Here is a 24,890-nt window from a genome sequence, read left to right as displayed (position 1 = left end):
AAACATTTAAAAATGTCTCAGACTGTCCAGCCAATCATAGTCAACCCATATAATCAAGAGCTAATAATAATGTTTTGAGGTGCTAAGTTTTGAGATTATTTAAGTATGTTAAAGATGTTTGTGTCCTCCCAAAATTCAGATGTTGAAGCCTATCCCCCAATCTTCTGGTATTTGGAGGTGGGGCCTTTGGGAAGTAATTAGACTACCACAACAATCAATATGTAGAATATTTTTATTACCCAAAACATACCTTGCATGGTTTTGCAGTCAATTCTCCTTCCACCCTTGGCTCCAGGCAACCACTGATCTGCTTTTTGGGGCTATAGATTAGTTTTGCCTATGGCAGAATTTCGTATGTGAAAAATCATACAGTATTGACTCTTTTGTATTAGACTTCCTCATGTTCCTCAAGTACTCCTGTTCATTTTATTTATTTTTTTAAAGATTTTTTAAATGTGTGTTTATTTTTGAGAAAGACAGATTGGGAGTTGGGGAGGGGCAGAGAAAGAGGGAGACACAGAATCTGAAGCAGGCTCGAGGCTCTGAGCTGTCAGCATACTGCCCAACATGGGGCTAGTACTCTTGTTCCTTTTAATGCTTAGTATTTTCTTGTGTAAATATGCCACTATTTGTTTGGTAGATATTTGGGTTGTTTCCAGTTTTTGGATATTATGAATAAAGCTGCTATGATCATTCATGTACAAGTCTTTTTATGGACATATGTTTTCATTTTTTTGAGGTATATAACTGCGAGTGGTCCAGCCATTAAAATAGTACCCTAATCATTGCTACCATCAATGGGAGTAGCTTAGCCATAAACAAACCTAACACAAAACCTGATTATATAGAGGAAAATTAAACTTATAAAAGTAGAGAGTCAACAAAGTTCAGATTGCCACTTAAAATTTACCTTTAGAAGTTAAGAAAAGATATGTGTGGGCAGCCCACATGAGGTACACTTCTCATCTGTGGCTCTGCGAGGTGAATCCATTGGGCATTTTGGTGGAGGACTTGCAGTACTGTTTAACAGGTAATTTTCCAAAAAAGAAAATCATGACTCTTATCTAGATATAAAATGAAAACATTTAAAGATTAAAAAAAAAAAAAAGCCTCATCATTAATGAGGGAATCAGATGTTATAACCAGTTATCAATTTTTTCCATTATCAATATTTATGATTGAAAGTTGGCAAAATATCAAGGATCATAATTTCATTAATATTGTCCCCATATTGATACTCATCTGTTTGAGCAATAAAGTAAAGGCAAGCAATTCATAAATTGTTAAAATGCCTATACTTTTCCTTGGCTTTATTTCAGCAAAATCACTATGTTGTAATTAAGATTGTTTAAAATAAATGGTATTATCTTTATGTCAATTATATCTCAATAAAACTAGGAAAAAATGTTAAATAATTCATCAATATTTTATATTATATATTGAAATTATATTTTGAATATACTATATTACATTAAATAAGATATATTAAAATTTTAAAAATTGTGTTATCTTGATAACAGTGCCAAATTAACTTTGAGGCATTTTATTTCTTAACATTATTAAAAAATAAGTTCTATTTAGAGGGTGTTTATTCTGCTGCAGATGAACCATGAATTTTGCACATAAACTTTGTGATGGAATTTCATAAATAATAGTCATCATGGAAGATATTGCACAATGTTGTAATATCACCTTATAAATTACTGTCACTTTTATTGCAATTTCACCATTTCTTAAAAGCAACGTCTAGGGCCTTATAACATTTGTTAAGGTCTTCTTTAATCTTTTCAGTGCTGGGATATTATAAACAAAAGCAACAATAGCAGTATGTTCATACTAAATCTTAATATGTTGCTGGTTCCAAAGTAGTCTATAGAGATCAGCTTAGGATTATTTGGCAGTGACTCTTCTTTATAGTCATGTATGGTGAACATAATCTAAGGTGGCCCCCATGGTTTCCTTCTCCTCTGGGTGTTCACACATTTGTGTGTTGCTCCTCCCTTTGAATGTGGACACTACCTTTGACTTGCTTCTAACAGAACAACAGAACATAGTACAGGTGATGAGATATCACTCCTTTGACTATTTTATGGTATGTAAGACTCTGTAGTTAGTAGGCTCACCATAGAGACTGTACTTGTTTGATGAAGTAGGTAGCTATGTTGGAAAAGCCCATGTGGCAAGGAACTGCGGTAGCTTCTAGGAGGTGAGATGGCTTTCAGTTGATATCCAGCAAGCAGCTAGGGCCCTCAGTTTTACAACCACAAGGAAATGAATTCAGCCAATTACAATACTGGGCTTAGAAGTGGACTCTTCCCCAGCCTAGCCTCCCTTATGAAAACACAACCTAGGCAACACTGTGAATATCTCACTTTGTGAGACCCTAAGCAGAGGACCTAGCTAAGCTGTGCTTAAATTTTTGATTCACAAAACTGAAATTAATTAGTTTGTTTAAAGTGGCTATATTTGTGATAATATGTTATTCGATAGAAAATGAATACATGATACAGATGTACTTATTACATTTTCTTGCTTTAATTTCTGTATATTGCAATGTCAGTTTCATTATATCTGGTATGTGGAAATTCTTTTGACTAAATTATTTTTAATCTTTTTTTTTTTTTTTAATTTTTTTTTTTTTCAACGTTTTTTTATTTATTTTTGGGACAGAGAGAGACATAGCATGAACGGGGGAGGGGCAGAGAGAGGGAGACACAGAATCGGAAACAGGCTCCAGGCTCTGAGCCATCAGCCCAGAGCCTGACGCGGGGCTCGAACTCACGGACCGCGAGATCGTGACCTGGCTGAAGTCGGATGCTTAACCGACTGCGCCACCCAGGCGCCCCTATTATTTTTAATCTTTTAAAAGGTGAAAGAGCCAAACTGCTAAACAGATTTCTTTCGTTTTTGTCTCCCCATCAAATGGTAAATATTAAGTGTTTAAGTTTGTAAACTTAAACACTCTTTGGAGTGTTCTCCAAATTCTCTTTGGAGAATTACATAATTCTCCAAAAATGGTTGTATCATTTTATACTCCCTCTAGTGATATTGAGAGTTCTAGTTGGCCCACATCCATACTAACACTTGTTATGGTCAGACTTTAAATTTTAGTCATTCTAGTGGGTGGGTAGTGGTATCTCACCGTAGTTTTAACTTGTATTTGCCAGATGAAAAATGATGTTGAGCATGTTTCTCATGTACAAATTGGCTATTTGTATATCTTCTTTTGTGAAATGTGTGCTCTAGTCATTTGCTCACTTAAAATGAATTGTTTAGTTTATTATTATTACTAAGAGATGTTTATACATTCCAGATATAGATCTTTTGTCAGATACATTGTGACTGTATTCCTCCATCTATGGCTTGCCTTTTTCCTTTGAAAAATATTTGCAACAGTAACTTTCAAAGAGCAAAAGGTCAACCTCCCTGGTGGTCTAGTGGTTAGGATTCAGTGCTCTCAAAGAGCAAAAGGTCTTAATTTTTATATTGTTCAGCTTGTGAATTTTTATTTTTTTGTGAGTTCAATTTGTGAGTATTCATCCTATGTACATCCAAGAAATCCTTGCCTGTCCTGAGATCATGAAGATTTTCTCCAGTGTTTTCTTCTAGAAGTTCTGTAATTTTAGCTTTTACATTTGGGTCTTAGTCCCTTTTAAATTATTTTTAACTTTAAAAATTGTGATAAAATACATATAACATTTAATTATACACATTCTCTAGTATACAATTTAATGGCATTAAGTTTATTCACAATGTTGTGCAACTATCACCATAATATTTCTAAACTTTTTCATCACCCCAAGTATAAACTCTGTAGCCTTTAAGAAATAAGGCTTTCCCAGCTTCTGGTGGCTCTATTGTACTTTCTGTCTCTATGCATTCACCTATTACAGGTACTTCATGTGAGTAGAATCACACAATATTTGGCCTTTTATGTCTGGCTTATGTCACTTAACATAATTCATTTTGTCCATATCTTAAGTCAATTTTGGTAAGATATTTTTTGAGTTTTTCTTTTTTAATTTTTAATGTTTATTTATTTTTGAGAGAGAGTGTGAGCAGGGGAGGGGCAGAGAGACAGAGGGAGACAGAGCATCCAAAGCAGGCTCCAGGCTCTGAGCTGTCAGCACAGAACCCGATGCCGGGCTCGAACCCACAGACCGTGAGATCACAACCTGAGCTGAAGTTGGACGCTTAACCGACTGAGCCACCAAGGTGCCCCTTGAGGTTTTTAATTTATGTTATTGGCATAAGTTGTTCCTGGTATTCTCATTCTTTTATTGTCTGTTGAAGTGTTGCGATAGCCCATCTTTTATTCCTAAGAATGGTAATTTGTGTTTTCTCTCCTTTGCTTCTTGATTTGTCTTACTAGGAATTTTTTTTTTTTTTTTTTTTTTTTTTAGAGTAAACTCTACATCCAATGTGGGGCTTGAACTCACGACCCCAAAATCAAGAGTCACAGGCTCTAAACTGACTGAGCCAGCTGGGTGCCTCTGTCTTACTAGGATTTTTATTAATTTTATTAATATTTTCAAAGAACCCACTTTTGGCTTTGTTAATTTTTTCTATTTTTTCTTTTCTGTCATTGATTTCCTTTTAGAAGCATGTCCTAAACCATTGAGGCTGCCTCTAGACCTCATGACAGGGCTCTTCTGTTCCTGCCCACCCCCCCTTTTTTTTTAATTGAGATGTAGTTGACAGACAGTGTTTTAGTCATTGATTTCTGCCTTTACTTGTATGTATTCTTATATTTTGATTTTTAAATTTTAATTGGCTTTTCTTTTTTCAGTTTTTAATCTAGAGGCATAAATTAGTGTAAGCATTTTATTTTATTTTTTTATTAAAAAAATTTTTTTTTTAACGTTTATTTTTGAGACAGAGAGAGACAGAGCATGAATGGGGGAGGGTCAGAGAGAGAGGGAGACACAGAATCTGAAACAGGCTCCAGGCTCTGAGCTGTCAGCACAGAGCCCGACGCGGGGCTTGAACTCACGGACCGCGAGATCATGACCTGAGCCGAAGTCGGACGCTTAACCGACTGAGCCACCCAGGCGCCCCTAGTGTAAGCATTTTAATGTAAGCATTTAAAGCTATAATTTCCTTCTAAGTGCTCATTTAACTGCATACTATAAAGTTTGATATGTTGTGTATTCATTTTAAATTAATCTAAATTATTTTCTAATTTCCTTTGTCATTTCACCTTTGATCAATAGCATATTTAGAAGTGTGGTTTAATTTCCAGATGTTGGGGAATTATGTAAAAATTGTAATTGATTTTGAATTCTGTTGTGTTCAGATAACATACTTTATAGGATTTCAGTCTTTTGAAATTTCTTGAGGTTTCTTTTATGGTCTAGCCTGTGGTCTTTCTTTCTTTCTTTTTTTTTTTTTTTAACGTTTATTTATTTTTGAGACAGAGAGAGACACAGCATGAACGGGGGAGGGGCAGAGAAAGAGGGAGACACAGAATCGGAAGCAAGCTCCAGGCTCTGAGCCATCAGCCCAGAGCCCGACACGGGGCTCGAACTTGCGGACAGCAAGATCGTGACCTGAGCTGAAGTCGGACACTCAACCGACTGAGCCACCCAGGCGCCCCTAGCCTGTGGTCTTTCTTGATGTATGTTCAATGTATGTTTGATTAGCTACCCGGCATTCTAACTGGTGCCTTCTCAGCCTGGGATGTTTCCCCTTTTTCTGGGTTTGCATTTTCGTGTTGCCTTTTCCCAGTGCCTGAAAACTACTGCTTCCTATACTTTGTCTAGTTTTATGGGGCTTTGTAGCAGAATAGCTAGTTTTGTTCTCCTTCATACAGTTTGTCTAGTTTTATGGGGCTTTGTAGCAGACTAGCTACTTTTGTTTCCATAACTCTCATAGTTGCAGGTGAAAGTTTGACAGTCTTAATGCCTAAAATTGAGAGTTTTTTCTTAGTTTTCTCATAAGTGAGAACCTGTATTTTGTTTCAAGTTAATGAAAGTGTCATTTCTACTTTGTCATTTTCCTCCTTAGATAACTTATTACATAACAAAGTTGTTTAACATGACTTTTGTCCCTGTTATAATCTATAGAACTGAGTTATATATATGTATTTTTTTTTAAAGTTAGGTATGATTTTTCTTTTTCCAGTAAAATTAATCATTTCAGTCTTTATTCAGTCTTGCTAGTGACCATTTGTTTCATCATTTTTCAACCAGCTTAAATCTTTAGTCATTTTAGCTTCAAATTTCAAAATAATTTACATTAAACCTGTAAGTTTTTCTCTATTTTCTGTGATCACTTTGCTGTTAAACCACAGGAGGAAAAAAAAAAACACCTTTCTACTTGGCTAAACATTAGATAAATAATACTAAGAACAATTATACATGCATCTATATTGGCATTTACTTCTGTTCTTTGACTATGATGGCTTATTTCCTGTTTATTCAGTCTTTTCTTTAGTGCTAATAATTGTATGTGTGCCTTCTGTGTGCAGTGAAGTCTGTTTACTTTTGTTAATTTTGTTTTTTAATTTAAGCAGTACAACTTATTTGTAGATTTTTTATTTCTTAAGTTCTACTTTCCTGCTTTTTCTATCTCTGTCATGATTATATCTTGTACTCATTATTATAATGATCTATAGGATTTAAAAAGAAAATGTAATTGTATTCAGAGAGTATCAAGTTAGAATACATATATTTTATAGTTTTCAAAAATATATTGCAAACTATAAAAATATGGAATGCTTCCTGAACTTGTGTGTCATCCTTGCCCAGGGGCCAGCTAATCTTCTCTCTATCATTCCAGTTTTAGTATATATGTTGTCAAAGTGAGCACAAGTTTGAATATATTTTTATAAAAATATAAAGTAAAAAATTGAACATTTTCATGCTTTTAAAATTATTTTGTTTTTAAGTATTTTAAATTATTTACCCTAAATTTAAGAATGTTGTGATTTGGGGCGCCTGGGTGGCGCAGTCGGTTAAGCGTCCGACTTCAACCAGGTCACGATCTCGCGGTCCGTGAGTTCGAGCCCCGCGTCGGGCTCTGGGCTGATGGCTCGGAGCCTGGAGCCTGTTTCCGGTTCTGTGTCTCCCTCTCTCTCTGCCCCTCCCCTGTTCATGCTCTGTCTCTCTCTGTCCCAAAAATAAATGAAAAACGTTGAAAAAAAAAAAAATAAAAAAAATAAAATAAAAAAAAAAGAATGTTGTGATTTCGGGGTACCTGGGTGGCTCAGTCGGTTAAATGTCTGACTTCAGCTCAGGTCATGATCTCACATTTTGTGAGTTTGAGCCCCGCATTGGGCTCTGTGCTGACAGCTTGGAGCCTAGAGCCTGCTTCCGATTCTGTGTATCTCTCTCTCTCTGCCCTTCCCCTGCTCACACTCTGTCTCTCACTCAAAAATAAATAAACATTAAAAAAATTTAAAAATTTTGTGATTTCTGGATACATCTGAGTATGTATTTTTTTTTTTTAATGTTTATTTATTTTTGAGAGAGAGAAAGTCAGAGGGAGAGTGAGAGAGAGAATCCCAAGCAGGCTACGTGCCATCAGTGCCTGACATGGGGCTCGAACTCATGAATCATGAGATCATGACCTGAGCCAGAATCAAGAGTTGGACACTTAACTGATGAGCCACCCAGGTGCTCCTAAGTATATATTTTTATAGATAACATTTTAATTTTAGCATTAACTATACAATTATCACCATTAAAAATTAGCCTTTGGCCTTACATATGTTATGTCTAGACCTGCACATAAATAAACTTACTGGTGATATGAATTCCTTAATTCTGCAAAATGTTCCTCAGCTGCCATGTGCTCTGTTATGAATACTGAGGTAAATGATAAATATCTTTAGAACCATGAATTGGAACAGAAAGAAATTAAGTAAATAGTTGTTGGGTTGTATTTAGAACCATACTTGGATTAGACAAGAAATCTATTTTATTCATGTTATCTGAGAGGAGGAAGGATTTGACAGGTTAATTAATTTGTCTTTTTGCTTACTTCTAAGGCCCTTTGCTGTTCAGATACTTTATAATCTCAGCAGAATTCTCTCTGAAGTTTGCAGTTTCACAGTCCATAACAGCAATCTGACATGGTTGTCTTCTTAAAAAATACAAAGGAAGAAACATGTGGGCAACTGTTTTCCTGAGGTTTGAATAGTGTAAGTCATGAGAATGGATTTTTAGGGTTCTACTTTGTCAGTACAGAATTCTAAGTCACAAGTGTGATAGAAGCAACCCATTTCTTTAATGAATTTATTTTTGTGTATTTGTTATTTTGCAGAACTGCTAAAGTGAGAAGCCTGTGGCAGAGACCCTTCTTGCCTGGCCTAAGGATAGTAATGCAGTTGATAAATAGTTGTGTGAACAAATAAGAAAAAGCAGATGTTTAATCTTCCATACCTCAAATTGTTGAATGCTATCCAGTCCCAGGGAAATGTTAAGCCCTCCTAGTGCTGACACAGCCACAGGAATATTGGCACACATGTATTATAATGCCAGTAAGTTTAAAGAAAGTGCTTTGTGTGGGGATGTTAAACTCTGGGAGTAAGAGTGATGCTTTCTTTGGGTTAGATGAAGGACATAAAATATGACTCCCATTCTCTAAAAATCAAATATTTAAGGAGCTCCATGCTCTGCCTCCTCTCCCAATTTATTATTGCACAGCAGGCTAGAGAGAAGTGTATTTGCTGCTGTTGTCAGAATCGTCTGCTGAAAGGTATTTATAGCACAATGGTTCATTACATTGATTCTAGAGATTACCTCAGTTCACCAACTTGGCTGAAGACAGGAATACTTCTGGCTAGCATACATAGTTCATATGTAGGGTAACTAGGTGCAAATATATTGAAGAAAGGGTACTTTCTGCTTTACCACTGGCATGATTTTAACATCCTCGTGCTGCCTTCTTTTTTTTTTTTTTAATAATGAGAATAATAATAGCGCATATATTATAGGACTGTGATGAGGACTACCTGGGTATTATGTGTAGTGTGCTTAGAATAGAGTCTAGTACATAGTAAGTACTTACAAATGTGTAAATGTTCATTGCTGTTATGTCATCATTATATATTACTATTATTATTGTTCAGGAGCATGGGCTTGGGTATTAGAGACTGGACAATGTTGATTAAACTTAAGGCTGGCCTTAACTTAGCCTGAGATGGGGATAGACCATGGTTGGTTTCTTAGTTGTGGAAGTGTGGGCTTTTGTGACTGACCCTGATAATTACTTGTTGAGAGGTTGTAGATTTCAGAGTGTTTCCATTTTCATTAGGACTTCTAGAGAACAGGGGATTCTGAAATAGGAGCTGTGAGAGCCAAGTGATGGACTAATACATGGAAGGAAGAGTGAGTGTCTGTAGCTACTAGGTGGGGGCGAGTTTGCTTGGGTAATTAGAACAGTGGCTTTCAAATTTTGTAGACTCTGACCCCCTTTTTTTAAAAAATTTTTTTAAATAAACTCTATTTATTTTTGAGAGAGAGAGAGAGAGAGAGAGATTGAAGCAAGGGAGGGGCAGAGAGAGAGAGAGAGAGAGAGGGAAACACAGAGTCTGTAGCAGGCTTGAGGCTCTGAGCTATGGACACAGAGCCTGAGGCAGGATTCAAACTAACAAACCATGAGATCATGACCTGAGCCGAAGTCAGATGCTTAACCTACTGAGCCCCCCAGGCGCCCCTACTCTGACCCTTAATAACAAATAGATTTTATATTGCAGCCCATCACATGTGTTTGCCCTTGTATATTTATATGTATTACCAGTAATAGATGTCACAAACATGCATATTTCATAAAACAGTTCTGTGTAAAGCACTCTGATATTTTCTATTCTATTTCATTCTGTTTTCCTTTTAAGAAAATGTTGGTCCTGGGGCGCCTGGGTGGCGCAGTCGGTTAAGCGTCCGACTTCAGCCAGGTCACGATCTCGCGGTCCGTGAGTTCGAGCCCCGCGTCAGGCTCTGGGCTGATGGCTCGGAGCCTGGAGCCTGTTTCCGATTCTGTGTCTCCCTCTCTCTCTGCCCCTCCCCCGTTCATGCTCTGTCTCTCTCTGTCCCAAAAATAAATAAAAAAACGTTGAAAAAGAAAATTAAAAAAAAAAAAAAAAAAAGAAAATGTTGGTCCTGACTTCCTGAAATTATTTTATGAGTTAATAAAGAGTTGTGACCTGCAGCTGAAAAGTATTGGTTGGGGTATGAATTAATCCTTTGAATGTTACCCTAGAAAAGCAGTTTGACATACTTTGTCATCTAGATAAATGAGTTGGCAGGTGCTCTGAAGCAGGGGACCAAGACTTTTGCTTACTCTGGCTCCCTTAGCTGTTGTTGTTTAGCTCTGCTTGATCACTTGGCTTTACCTGAGCACTTGGCTTTCTTCAGGCCAGGCTGTTTTTGTCAGATGGTTTTTTGTGTGTCTGGGCTGATCTCCTCTACAATGGGAGCTAGCTCCTTGAGGGCAAGACCTATAATAATAGCTAACGGTTCTGTAGCACTTCTGTGCTAGGCACTTTTCTGTTTTACATATATTAATCTTCACCACAATCTATAGATAGGTACCTTAATTATTTGAATTCTACAGATAGGGAAAACAAAGCATACAAGGTTAAATAGCTTACACTTCTTTAGAGTTCTTCTGTAGCTTACCTTAATGTCTTGTGTAACATCTGCCATGCAAATGATTTTATTAATAGTTACTGGTTGAAATTAAACCAATACTTTCTGGACTTATTTTCTTAGCTTCCTATGGCTTTTCTCACCACAAACTTATTCAAGTGATTAGAGAGTAATAGAAATTGAATTAAAAATGATGCTAAACTTTGTTTATGGAGGGAGTACAGAGTTTATTTAAATTGGTCAAATTCAGAATTTGAATAATGGCTATGCTTTGAGTCCTAACATTAAGACTATAATACTTCACCTGACCTGTGCTTGGGAATGAATAATGTTGCAGAAATGCCCATGTATTCTTAGCTCCTTAATTTACCAATTTGGGATCTTAATATTCTTTCTTCCAATCCACCGCCCACTGCAACAGCTGTTCTATAGTGGCCCACACCACCAGAGTTAATGGCATTTCTGTCACAGTGTGAGTTTTCAAGTTGGTATTTACAGTTTTGCCAGAGTCTTCACTGCTACCAGGCCTCAGGGTTGGAGGTTGCAACTGACTTGTGGGGGAGGGAGTTTGGTGCTTGTCACTGGGGAGGAACAAGGTGCTCTCTGACGCTCTGATTTGTTACAGGCGGAGTGTGAATGATGTCAGGCAGATCAGAGGACAGCTGATTCATTTGGGATCTGGGACTCCTCACTGTGCCTCATTGCTGCCTCCTGGGCTCTTAAGTCTTTTGCAGTGGGGGTGGGGTGGGGGGATTCTGAATATTATGTTTTAGAAGAACAGTGCTTTAATTTTTCTCTTAAGTTTGGGAAACCTTTGTAAGTTTCCTTTGGCTTATAGACTGCATACCCCTTGTGTGAGAGAACTTCCTGCCAAGACTCCCGAGTGTGAGAGGGCAAAAGCTTGAGTAGCCAGGAAAATGATGAAACGAAGGAGAGAGAGACTGGGAGCACCATGTCTGCGGATTCAGTAAGGAGGCTGGGGTCTCTGAGTGGAAACTGGCACATGTCAGGAAAAGAACTAATGCCAACTAACACACTTTCATTTGCTTGGATAAAGACTCTGCTTTGGAGATGCCAAGAGGGCTGGGCTGGCTTCATAAATTCAAGGTCAAAACACTGGTCCCTGGCAGGGGCCTATGGAGCTTCTAGTTCTGAAAATTGAGTTAGATATCATTTTAGGGGTGCTTAGGTACCTGGGGAACTGGGTTAATGATTAAGATCTTTTTTCCTGCCTTGAAAGCAAATGTGTATTTAAATTTACTGTCAAAGCTGCCTATACAAGCTCTATGAATGTGGGAAACAAATGGAAGTGAAAGTATCTTCTCCTTGGACTAGAGAGGGTATTGTATTTCTGCCCCTGGCCTGTCAGCTCAGGACCTCAGATCTGCCCTTGCAGATCCAAGCCTGAGTCCTTTCAGGTGTGACCTAATTTTATTTGTGTTGGCCAATATAGAAATAAAACAGAAATAGAAGAATACTTAGATAAGGATTTCAAAGCTGGGCAATGGAAGAAGGCTTCCATTTCAGGGTAGCTTTTCCAAGAGCTGCTCAGGCTTATTTAATGAAGAAATGCAGAGTGAATTGATCAGCAAATTAGGGAACCAGGGAATGAAGTGTCCTAGAATCCATTTCATTCATTGATCTGTCTTAAACTGCCTTTGTGTAACTCACAGGGTGGAGGGAATGCACTTCAGATTTTCTTCCCCTGAATGTTAGTGTTTACCTGGAGTTAGTGTGGTATACTTAAATAGGCATACTTCTTCAGTGGGCTTTCTTTGGATCATTGCCTTCTGTGTTAGTGGATGCTCATTGATTGAATTAATGATTCAACAAGACCTTGGAAGACTGGACTTGTTTGAAATATATAATTAGAAGGATTGGCATATGTTTTTAAAATGGTTTATTCTCCTACTTAGACTAAAAGTTAAAGACCATAAAAAAGAAGCTTCATGAACTAAAGTATCATTTAAAGTAAAAAGGACTTGTTAGTAAAACTTTAAATTTTTAAAATTAAGCTTGTAGTTTAAGAAAACATAAGTGGTCAGAATCATGCTCTCCAAATGTTGTTGGTGCACTGCTATTGGTAATCATTAGTGATTTTGAATTTAACTTAGGAAAATTCCCCCTGAGGAGCTAGTAAGTAGTTTCTAAATCACCTTTCCTTTTTTAAACAATCCTTTTTAAACTCTAGCCTCAGTGTATAACCAGTTTGCAGAGTGTTAATTACTAGCCAGTAGAGAATGAGATTTGGTTTTCATAGATTTATAATCTTAATTATATATTCATCAACATGACTAAGCCTCATTTTATGTGATAAGATTTATAACTCCATAAGCAATATTATTTAGGTTAATAAGAACTGTCTTTTCCAAAATAGTTTTTTAAATGTTTTTATTTATTTTTGAGAGAGAGAGAAAGCGGGACAGGGGATCTGAAGTGGGCTCTGTGCTGACAGCAGAGAGCCTGATGCAGGGCTTGAACTCACAAACCCATGAACTGTGAGATCATGATCTGAGCTAAAGTCGGATGCTTAACTGACTGAGCCACCAAGGTGCCCCAATAAGAACTGCCTTATTGTATGTTCTAATTAGCTGTAGCTTGTATACACTAGGGAGTTGAGTTTTGAAATAGTTCCTTAGAAAAGTGAAAATTCTTTTTGAAAGTGAGGAATTAATCCAAAATTAATATTTCTACTTCTTGTAATTTTTATTAATATGTTGAGTTTGTGGAAATTTGTGCACACCGGTAATTTTAAATAATTTTCTGCCTTCTACATTATCATTTTGTATCCTCTTTTTGTGTACTCATCTGAGAAATATGCTGAAGCCAGCTACAGGAATAATTAGTAGTAAATATTTCCTTTGAATATATGTAATTAAAACAAGTAAAATGTCACCATATTCAAATAGCCAGTAGTAACAACATAGGCAACTAACATTTTTAAACAGGTGCTTGTGTGATACCTAAGTTTTTAAAAAATCTTTGAAATGTTGTGGCTAAATATGGTGTTTGTATGGAAAGCCATGCTCCTACTATAGCAAATTAAATGCTGTGCATCTGTCAATTATTTTTCATCATCTGTGACATATCAATCAATGATCAACAAAGTAGAAATCCATATTTACCATCTGTTTTCAGTCTAATGAGGTTATTTACTTAATAGTCTTCCTTAAGACTTAACACATCAAGAGGGCTAGGTTGTTTTTAGGGGAAAAAAGTAAACTAAAATACTAAAATTTAAATAGAAGCAAAATTTATTGTACAGAATTAAATGATGTTATTTAATGTACTCTTAGTCAAGAATTAGCTAAATAAATTGGTGTTATGGTAGAGATAATCTAATTTATGAACTATTAATGTTTTACTTTTACGGACATACACATTTCTCTAGGAAGTTTTAGTCATTGAACATAAAATATTACTTCTTGCTAATTGATGATTTGTAGTAAACTTATAATATATTTCCAGAAGCCAATTCTAAATACTTTGAATACCCAAAGCTTAAATTTTTGGTTTTAATTCTGTGGATTAAGTTTTAGTCTCAATGGTCATTCTGTGCCAACACTACACTGAGGTATGATATGTGAGAATGATTTTTGACCACTATTTTTGAGCCTTTTGCTTAAACTAACCCACTTTGAATATATTTCTTTTTCGTTGAGAAATTATCCCTGACCCTTCTTTTTTCTACTGTGGTACCTTGTCAGAATCTCTACTCTTTGCCGAGGATCTGAAGTAAATCAGCACATGTTTTCACCCACATCGGCTCCAGCTCTTTACTTCACTAAAATCCCATTTAGTGCTGATTGTGCTTTGGCTACTTCTCCTCTTGCCTTTTTCCTGAACCCACAAGTTCACAGCAGTCCTGGCAGTCCCTGTTCCAGCCGCCCACTGCTGTGGAGGTAAGGAAACCTGCTGTGATGTGAGTGTGGCCTTAGTGATTGCTTTTGGCCAAGTAGGTAAAAACCCAGACCTTTCTCCTTAATGATGGGAAGAAACAGAATAAAAGTCACAGAGAAGAGTAAGAGGAATTTCAGAGATTTCTGCTGTATTCAAAATTCAAGAGAAAGTAATATAGCATATCAGTAGTTAAGACAGTTATGTGCCCATTGTGACTATTGGACAGCCCTCTGACCCCTCCATAGGAGAAGCATAGCATGGCAGAATGCTAGAGCTCTCTAAAGGTTAGCTAGTCCAAATGCCACATTTTATACAACAGGAAAACTTGATTCTGAAGTAGGTTAAGTGATTTCTTCATATTGCTGAAAATAACCTTCTTCTCTTCAGTTCTTTCTGTCTTTTCGTATAATCAGCATTTGAGTAATACTATGTGCTGGACGGTGTTTTAGGCATGAAGAACAAAAGAATGAACACAAAGAGGTAAAATACCTGCCCTCCGAGGAGCTTAGATTCTAGTGGAGGGAGACGAATGAATGAATATATAACAGATGGACATATGTGATATGGAGGAAACAGGATGAGGAGAATAGGGAATGTGAGGCATAGGGGTTGACATTTTATATAAGATAGGGAGGATCCTCACTCATAAGTTGACATATGAGCAAAGACCTGAAGGACAGTCACAGAGCTAGAATTAGAGATATCTGAAGGAAGAGTGTTTCAGACAGAGGCAACAGTAAGTGCCAGAGACCTGATCTAAGAGCTTGCTTCATGTGTTCTTTCACAGAATCCAGTGAGGCTCATGTGGAATGAGTTAAGAGGTAAAAAGTGGGAAATGAAGTCTGAGACATACGTGAGAAGCCAAATGGAATAGAGCTTTAAATCCATTACTGGGATTTTTGTTTTTATGTTGAATGACATAAGAAGCTGTTGGAGGGTTTGAAGCAGGAACATGTTATGATCTGACTTAAATCCAAAGGATCCCTGTGGCTATAGTTAGAAGGGTACCTGGGGTGCCTGGGTGGCTCAGTTGGTTAAGTGCCGGACTCTTGATTTTGGCTCAGGTCATGATCTCACAATTCATGAGTTCAAACCCTGCATCAGGCTCTCCACTGACAGTATGGAGCCTGCTTGAGATTCTCTCTCTTTCTCCCTCTCTCTCTGCCCCACCCCTACTCACACTGTGTGTCTTCTTCTCAGTAAGTAAGCAAGTAAGTAAGTAAGTAAGTAAGGCTACTGTACATTCTAGGTAAGACACAATGGTTGTTTGAACCTACAGTGGTACAGGTGGTAAGAAGTGGTCAGATTTGAGGATATATTTTGGAGGTAAAATCTATAGGATTTGTTGATGGATTAGATGCAGTGTTTGAGAAAAAGATGAGTGAAGGATGACTGAGAATTTGAGGTTGAGCAGCTAGGAAACTGGAAGAACCCTGAACTGAGACTGAGAAACTGTAAGAATAGCTAAGTAGACATTCAGTTAAAGATAGGTGAAGTCTGGGTTGAAGATTTATAAGGAATTATCAGTGTATAAGTGAAACAAATGATTAGATTTATGAGATCATCCAATGAGTGTCTATTGATAAGGAAGAAATGTCAGAGGATTGAGCCCTGGGGCCATCTGACTTTGAGAGATTGGGGAGATGAGGAACTAGCAGCGGAGGGACTGAAAAGGAGTGGCTTTTTAGAAATGAGAAGAATCAAGAGAGAGGTATCTTTGAAACCAATCATAATTTTTCAAGAAGGAAAGTGTGTTTGATCAATAGGTATTTGTTAAGCTTTTTGTTAGGAAAAAAAAAGTATTCTGTTTTTGCATCTAAGATACTTCATTTGAGTAATATAGTATATTCTGAACCTAAATTATTTTGCAGCCCCAGGTTTTCTCTTCCCAAAATGACATATTCATAACATTCTTTACTAAATATTCCCATACTGGGGGTGGGAATTGGTATTTCATAGTCCACTGTCACTTCCAGGCCCCTTGTCTTTATTACCTTCTTTCCTCTTTTAGGCTTATTTTACTCACTTTTATCTTTTACCTCTGCTCATTGCTGTCATCCACTAACTTAGTTTTGTTCTCTCTATTCACATTCAAAGTCTAGCACAGAATCAGTGCTTAGTGAACACAGCGATGCACACAAATTGTACAAATCATTACCATGTAGATAAGTCTGTTGAACATCACTGTTATTGAGCAACTGAGAAAATACAAGTTGAAAGAAGAGAAAAATGATTCTAGTAAACAATGTGAGGAACTAAAAATTGAGAGCTACTGGCAGTGAATTTGACCTCTAAAAATAGATGACCCAAAGGGTGCCTGGCTGGCTCAGTCAGTGGAGCGTGTGACTCTTGATCTCAGGGTTGTGGGTTCCAGCCCCATGTTGGATTTAGAGATTATTGAACAATAAAATCTCTTTAAAAAATAATAAAAAGGGATGACACAAGAGAGAGGGAACTCTTTTGCAGTGGCCATATTGAGTTCTCTTTTATTCCCGTGGAGTATAACTATTGTTATGGATTGAGTTGTGTCCCCCTAAAATTCATTTGTGGAAGTTAAAACCCCTAGTACCTGTAATGTGAGTGTATTTGGAGATACGGTCTTTACAGGTTAAATGAGGTCATTGGGGTGGGTCCTAATACAAGTGGTGCCATGTAAAGAGGGATTTAGGACACAGACATAGAGAAGACAGCCATTTACAAGCCAGGGAGTGAGGCCGTAGAAGAAACCCACCCTACCGACACCTTCCAATCTCCAGAACTGTGAGGCAAAAAATGTCTTTTGTTTGAGCCACCTAGTCTATTGTACTTAGTTGTGGTAGCACTAGCAAACTAATATAGCCCTTGAGACTTTTGGCTGCATGGCCTAAAGTCCTAGAAAATAGTATCCTTTTGCTTGGTTGTTAGAACAGGCCCTGCTCAGAATCTTAACCTTCCTTATTGACTGCATCTTAGTGATGTGCTTAGGACCTTACAAATTATCGCCCATAATAATTTGAAGAACAATTACGGCACAGTTTTAAAATGATGCCTATGTATACTACATTTCTGTTTGTTCCTTGATAGGAAAGGATGGATGGGTCTGTTTTAGGCAAGCTTGATGGTGGCTGTTAAATGTCTTAGATGGGTCTGATCAACCTTAAGAGGCATAATAAATATGATCATGATTTGGGTTGAATTAATTAACCTGTAACTTTATTTTAAAGTTTATTTTGAGAGAGAGAGAGAGCAAGGGAGGGGCAGAGAGAGGAGAGAGAATCCCAAGTAGGCTCTACTCTGTCAGTGTGGAGTCCATTGCAGGGATCGATCTCATGAACTGTGAGATCGTGAACTGAAATCAAGAGTCAGATGCTTAACTGACTGAGCCACCCAGGCGCCCTTACCCTATAACCTTTAGTTATCTTGTACATCTTCCAAGAATATGATTCCAGCCTATCGATTGGCATTCAGACATGGGTATTGCATTGTTGACATAACCTGATTTGAAGGGATGCTAGATATGGTCTATGGTGTAACTGGTGTCCCTGAAGAGAGAAAAGGCAATTGTGTTTTTGGCTATTCCCTGGCCCAGCTAGGCCTCCTGGGGATAAGAATTTGGCGTTGGCAACTTCTTGAAACATAGAATGGTTTATATTTTGATTCAGTTTTAAACTGCCATAGACTTTGTCAGCCCTGTAGTTGGGAGGGTTTGCAGCAAGAATTCCTTATTAGAGTTTATATTGGAAGGGTTCTAGCTCTAGTCCACTCCCTACTGTATAGGAATTCTCTTTTTTTTAATTTTATTTTTTTAATATAATTTATTGTCAAATTGGTTTCCATACAACATCCAGTGCTCATCCCAACAAGTGCCCTCGTCAGTGCCCATCACCCACTTTCCCCTCCCCCTCACCCCCCCATCAACACTCAGTTTGTTCTCAGTATTTAACAGTCTCTTATGGTTTGCCTCCCTCCCTCTCTGTAACTCCCCGCCCCCCTTTCCCTCTCCCATGGTCTTCTGTTAAGTTTCTCAAGATCCACATATGAGTGAAAACATATGGTATCTGTCTTTCTCTGACTGACTTACTTCACTTAGCATAATATCTTCCAGTTCCATCCATGTTGCTGCAAATACCCAGATTTCATTCTTTCTCATTGCCAAGTAGTATTCCATTGTATGTATAAACCACATCTTCATCCATTCGTCTGTTGATGGACATTTAGGCCCTTTCCATAATTTGGCTATTGTTGAAAGTGCTGCTGTAAACATTGGGGTACATGTGCCCCTATGCATCAGCACTCCTATATCCTTGGGTAAATTCCTAGCCGTGCTATTGCTGGGTCATAGGGTGAGGAATTCTTTTTTATACAGTGTCTAGTAAAAAGCTATTCAGCCTTCACTTAAACATCTTCAGCAAACAAATTCACTACTGAAGTTTGCAGCTGGTACTAATTCAGCCCTCTGACCCCTCCTGTGTCACATGTGTGAGGCTTTTTGTAGACTTTTACAGCAAAGGACAGGTGTTCTTTTGGACTTCCTCCAAGACTAGGCAGGCTTTGAAACCCCTTTTTGGTAGTGTCAAGATTGTTTCCTGCCAAAGAGAAAGCACTATTTTCATTTTACCAACACCTGCTTTCCTTGTCTGTCTTTTTTTAAACAACTGCTTTTCAAAGTGACTCTAAAAGAGGAACATCTCTAGAACTTGTTCTTATCCTGGCCCTGTTGTGGTCAAATTACTTCACTTCTTTCTGCCTCAGTTTTCTACATCATTAAAATGGGGATAAAAATAGCCCTTCAGGGGTTGCTGTAAGGATTAGATGAGTCAATACATGTAAAATTGTTGAGAATACTCAGGCTGCTATAACAGTTACTGTGTTGCTGTTTTTGTTGGAAAACTCACATGTTGCTGATCCCCACACTTCATGTTGCTTCTGTTAGTTTTCTCATATTCTTATTTTCCCTTGGATAGCTCTAGGTATCACTTATCATTATGTCCTGCCCACGGAAGCTTTGTTACTGGCAGCTGGGTGCTCTTCTGCCCTCACATGCAGTTTCACTATTTGCTACTAAAAATTGGCCAGTTGGGGTACAGCAGGATGTGGACTAAAATGAGAAAAACTCTTTTTGGGCTATTTTTGACAGTGAGGAAAATTCATTAAACTAGGTTTAAAGTGTTTCATTTTCCCTCTCCTCATAGGTAAGGGAAAGAACAGCTTGAGAGTATCATCAGGAAATAGGATTCTCCGATTAAGAAAGGGAAAGTGCTTTTTTTTGTTTGTTTTCTTTTTTTTTTTTTAATGTTTATTTTGAGAGAGAGAGCCACGCGTGCAGATGCACACATGCGAGCGGGGGAAGAGCAGAGAGAGTGAGGGAGAGAGAATCCCAAGCAGACTCCACACTCAGCATAGAGCCTGACATGGGCTCTATCCCACCACTGAGAGATCAGAACCTGAGCCGATATCAAGAGTTGGACACTTAACTGATGGAGTCACAGCCCGTGTTCTTTTGCTTTTTAAATAGAAAGGTACAGTAAGGAAGAATACTAGCTGTGACTTAACCTCAGGAAACTTTGTATAGTAGAGAATTTTTCATAGATCCTGGCTACAGGTAACTCTGAATAAACATATAGTTCTATTTGGCAAGATGCCACAGGCTTGTTCTTGGATTGTTCAACTTCAAGAAGCTGAAGGTTTCTAAATGGCATTTCTGTTTCTGGAAGTAGGAAAATTTTGTTCACTAAAAAACTCTTTTTTAAATGTTGTATTATAGAAACTCTCAGAAACATTACAAAATACAAAGAGTAGTCTTCTATCTTGAGTGTCTACTTATCAGCTCATGGTCAGTATATTATCTCTTCTGCATCTCTGCCTATTCCCCCCAACCTGATTATTTTAAAGCAAATCCCAGACTGTATCATTTTATCTGTAAATATTTGTTCTTATAGACTTTTCCTACATTCTGAATTTTGCTCATTGCATCCCTGAGTGGTTATTTAACATAGTTCTTATGACCTCTGTGTTTCTCATAAACTGGTGGCTTGATCTGATTCTAGTTTGATTTGGGGGGCCAGAGAAGAATACTTAGTAGTTGGTTTGCAGTGTACAATTGTCAGGAGGCAGGTTGTGTCAACTCTTTCCCGTGTTTTGATAGTATTGGCCATTAATAATTGTCACCTTAGACCCATTATTTTATTAAAAGTTTGCAAAAAAAAGTTGATATTCCCATTCCCTTTCCATTTATTAGCTACAATACTTACACAAAAGGAATTTCCTCCTTGTTATCTATTTGTTACCCTTACTCTTGAGTCAGTTTAGCTAGATTCTTTCCTGGGCCTTCATCCTGATGCCTCAGTGTCACCAGTTTCTTTGTCTTGTTTCAAACCTGGTAACTACTCCTTTGTAGTGAAGATTCTATACTCAGAACAGAAGATTTTTGTGTGTAAAGACCCTTGGAGCTTGTCATTTAAGTAGCTGCTAACTGATTGCTAAACTGAAGAAAACCTTGGCTTCCTCTTTTGGCTCCTAGTAGTCATCCTGGGACACCATTTATGTAGACCCTTGTTACATAGGTGCTCCGAGAGGTGAGAACTGATCCAGATAGCAAGAACCCAACAGCCCAGGCAATTGCAAAGATAAATGTTATTTCTTAGGGTTCTTTAGGAGGGGCTCTTGCAACAGCTTCTCTTTCATGTCCCTGGATGCTACAGGAAGAGAAACCAATGCCAATCCTGATTGTCATAGGGGCTCGGGTCAGTCCCTTCTTTTGTCTTGGTAGATAGGAGGTTTGGAACTGGAGAGTTCTGGACACAAATAATTTTCAATGATTTATCAGATAGATAGAGTTATCAAGCATAGAAGAGTTAATTTTCATGGTTTGCCTTCAGGATAAATTCCTAGAATTGCGGATGCTGAGCCAAAGAATAAATGCATATGTAGTTTTATTAGCTATTGTCCAGTTTCCCAAAATAGTGGTTATATCATTATGTATTTCCACCAGTGGGTATAAGATAATGTCTACAGTAGTCTCCTCTTATTTGCAGGGGACCCACCAAATGCCTGAAACCATGGATAGTACCCAGCCATGTATATGCTATGTCTTTTCCTATATGTACATACCAGTGATAAAGTTTAATTTATAAATTTGGCACAGTAAGAAATTAACAGCAATAACTAATAATAGAACAGTTATGACAATATACTGTAATAAACGTTATGTGACTGTGGTCTCTCAAATATCTTGTCCTCACTCTTCTTGTGATGATGATAACATGTCTACATGATGAGCTGAAGTGAGGTGAATGATACAGGCACTGTGATGTAGCATTAAGTACTACTGACCTTCTGACATTATGCCTTCCCGACTATGGGTAACTGAAACTACCAAGACCAAAACTTCCGATAAGTGGGGACTTCTGTTGTATGTCAATTATACTTCAATTAAAAATAAAAAGAAATTAAAAATTAAAAAGCAGGGGGACTACTTTATTTGCTCACAGCCCTGCCAACTGAATAGATTATCAAGCTTCTGAATTATTTCCAATCTGATGGGTGAGAAATAGTATCTCAAAGTAGCTAACTAAAAAGTCATATTAAATTGTTCCTTAAGGATAAAGAATGTATTTCCCAATCTTATGTGGAGGGAATTAGTTTTCCTGTCCTAGGAAATTAAGGTGGAATCATCCATTATTTCATTCAACTGTATACTAGATACTCTGAGTGGGAGAATAGGCCCAAATCGGCAGTAGGAAAGTTCCCAGCACATGGTGGAGTGAGAGAGAATGCTGTTTATCCAGTAAGCTTTCAGCCTTCAGCCTTATTCATTTCTATTACCGCCATTCTGAAAACATTTCAGGTGATTGCTCTGGAGGTTAGCAGCTATTAAAAAAAAATAATTTCAGGGGCACCTCGGTGGCTCAGTCACTTGAGCATCCAGCTCTTGATTTTGGCTCAGGTTATGCATTGTTAGGAAAAACTTTTGTTCTACCCTTTTAGTTCAGTGCCTGGGGGCCTGTGACTTAAACTGACAAAGGAAAGATTAATAGGAGGAAAGGCATACAATTTTTATCAATATTTACACATGTAGGAATTCACAGAAAAGAAATGTAACTCAAAGAACTGGTTAGACTCAGAAGCTTACGTATCCTTTTACAAAGGAAAGAGGATTTGGGCTTTAAGGCATGATAAATTGTAGGGAATAATAGGACATATGTGAAGGAACTAATGGAACATTATGCAGTGTTTATGTTTATGCAAACACATTGTAGCTCTTCTCTCCCAGGTACAGAGGGACACATTCCTCAAAGGGAAATTTGCCTGGTTTCAGGCAGATAATGAGAGGGCAGAGAATTCTTCCCTTTTCTTTTGATTCTCAGTTGCCTTTGGCTTAAAAAAATCCTTTTGCCAACGTAGCGTATTTTGGGGTAGCAAATTCTGGTCACCTCCAGCATCTTTGGCAGAAATATTACGGTTCCTGAAAAAGGATGGTGTGTTCTTCTTGTTGCATCCTATCAGGTGATACAGGCTTTCATTACATCCCATTACTGTGAAATTAACCTTGATCACTTGATCTGCTAGTTTCTCTGCTCTAAGATTATTTTTTTCCCCTCTCTAATTAACAAGTATTTTGAGGGAAATTTCTTGAAATTATGTAACTACCCCACTTCTCATCAAATTTTAACTCACTATTTTTAGCATCCATTGATGTTTCTTGGCTGAATTATTATTCTGTGCCGGTTGCCAAATGGTATTTTTCAAATTCCATCATTTTTTCTGCACTCGTCCATTGGCACTGCACTGTAAAGAAAAGCTTTTTCTTCTCCCTGTTCATTTTTTCTCTCGTATCAGCATGAATTCAATGGGCTCTTATTTTATTTAGTGGGTTGTAATGTGTTAATAACATTATATATTTTGATATTCAAATTGTACCATATTTAGTCAAGAGGAGTCTCTTATGCTGGTGGCTGCTGCTGCTTTTTTTTTTTTTTTCTTAACATTTCCCCACCATTCTTTGAGAACTTCCTAATTTTCTGGCCCTGTAAGACATTCCTGGATGGCTTATTTTGTATCTTCCCTGCTCTAGCCCTTGTATTAGCCATTTCTCCAAAGAACATGGTTCCTTTTAGTGGAGAATGGTATTTAAAAGCCAAGATATGGGTGATAGGCATGGTTGCTGATATTTGGGTTCACTGTTCCTAGAGAATGTGTATATATGTAATATGCATGTGTGAGTGCCTTCTTCCCCCAACCCTCCAACCACTTGGCCATCATCATAATAATCTAATGGCTTCTAGACTGAATTATTCAGGAAAGAAGAGGAGGAAGGAGGATTCTTAGGTCCACTAAGTACATAAGATATAGTCTTAGATGCCTGTATAAAAAAAAAAAAAAAAAGTTTACTGAGATACAGTTTATATACTGTAAAATTCACCAATTCCAAGTTATCCAGTGGTTTTTGATGAGGTTCTGGGGTGACAGAGGTGGGGTGGGTCGGAGCTGATGGTCAAGAAAGAATTCTTGAAGACATCATTGGTGCAAAAAGGTGATTTTATTAAAGCACAGGGAGAGGACCTGTGGGCAGGAAGAGCTGACTTGGACCCTGTGGAGAGACTGGTTATATATTTGGGATTTGGGAAGGTAAAGTGGAGGGAAGTTTCCAATGAGATTTTCATATGCTAAAGAAGACTCACAGGATACTGGAGGCCTAGCTCTTGTCAAGAACCAACCCCCATCACCCCAAAAAACCTCATCAGTTTTTGTCAAATTTGTAAAATTGTGCAGCTATCACCATAATCTAAATTTAGAATATTTCCTTAACCCAAAGAGTTTCCTTCTGCCCATCGTACCACTGTACTGTTTCTCCTAGGCAACCACTTACCTTAGGCAACCACTGATTTGATTTTGGCTGTATAAATTTGCTGTTTCTGAACATTTCATGTAAATGGAATCATATACTTTGTAGTTTGTTTCTGGTTTCTTTCTTTTAGCATAATTTTTTTGAGGCTTATTTGTTGTAGCACACATCAGTAGTTCATTCTTTTTTATTCCTGAATAATGTTTCATTGTATGGGTAGGCCACGTTTTGTTAATCCATTCACCAGTTGATGGACATTTGGATTGTTTCTAGTTTGGGACTATTAGGTGTAAATATTGCTATGAACATTTGCATACATGTCATTGTGTGGATATATGTTTTCATTTCTCTTGGACAGAATCCTAGGAATGAAATTGTGTTGTATGGTAAATTTATACTTAACTTTTTAAGAACCTCCAAACTGTTTTCTGCAGTGGCTATATCATTTTATATTCCCACCAGCGATATTTGAGGGGTTGTTTTTCTACATCCTTACCTGCACTAGATATTTTGTCTTATTGATTATAGCCATTCTATTGGGTATGTAGTGGTAGCTTATTGTGGTTTTGATTTAC

General features: G+C 37.5%; 1 protein-coding gene and 1 non-coding gene across 8 annotated transcripts in view; one reads left to right on the top strand and one right to left on the bottom strand.

Annotated features, from left to right (window-relative positions):
• The window catches only part of MAST2 (microtubule associated serine/threonine kinase 2), a 236,326-nt gene that overhangs the window by 123,339 nt on the left and 88,097 nt on the right, over positions 1-24,890 (top strand). For 2 of the 7 annotated variants that reach the window (XM_058717551.1, XM_058717552.1), the window contains exon 5: positions 14,300-14,494. The exons of 3 other annotated variants lie outside the window; for them this stretch is intronic. In XM_058717551.1, the coding sequence (XP_058573534.1) occupies positions 14,300-14,494 (195 nt within the window). Of the gene's footprint in view, positions 1-11,271; positions 11,560-14,299; positions 14,495-24,890 lie in introns of those variants that run through there. 2 more of the 7 variants (XM_058717557.1, XM_058717556.1) reach the window with 2 other exon arrangements.
• Positions 6,705-6,810, bottom strand: LOC131505798 (U6 spliceosomal RNA). The gene has a single exon (XR_009258572.1). It is a non-coding gene; the product is annotated as a U6 spliceosomal RNA (small nuclear RNA).

Source organism: Neofelis nebulosa, chromosome 2 (assembly GCF_028018385.1).
Source record: "Neofelis nebulosa isolate mNeoNeb1 chromosome 2, mNeoNeb1.pri, whole genome shotgun sequence".
Taxonomy (NCBI): Eukaryota; Metazoa; Chordata; class Mammalia; order Carnivora; family Felidae; genus Neofelis; species Neofelis nebulosa.
Note: the sequence above shows the minus strand (reverse complement) of the source record. Positions and strands in the feature narration are given on the sequence as shown.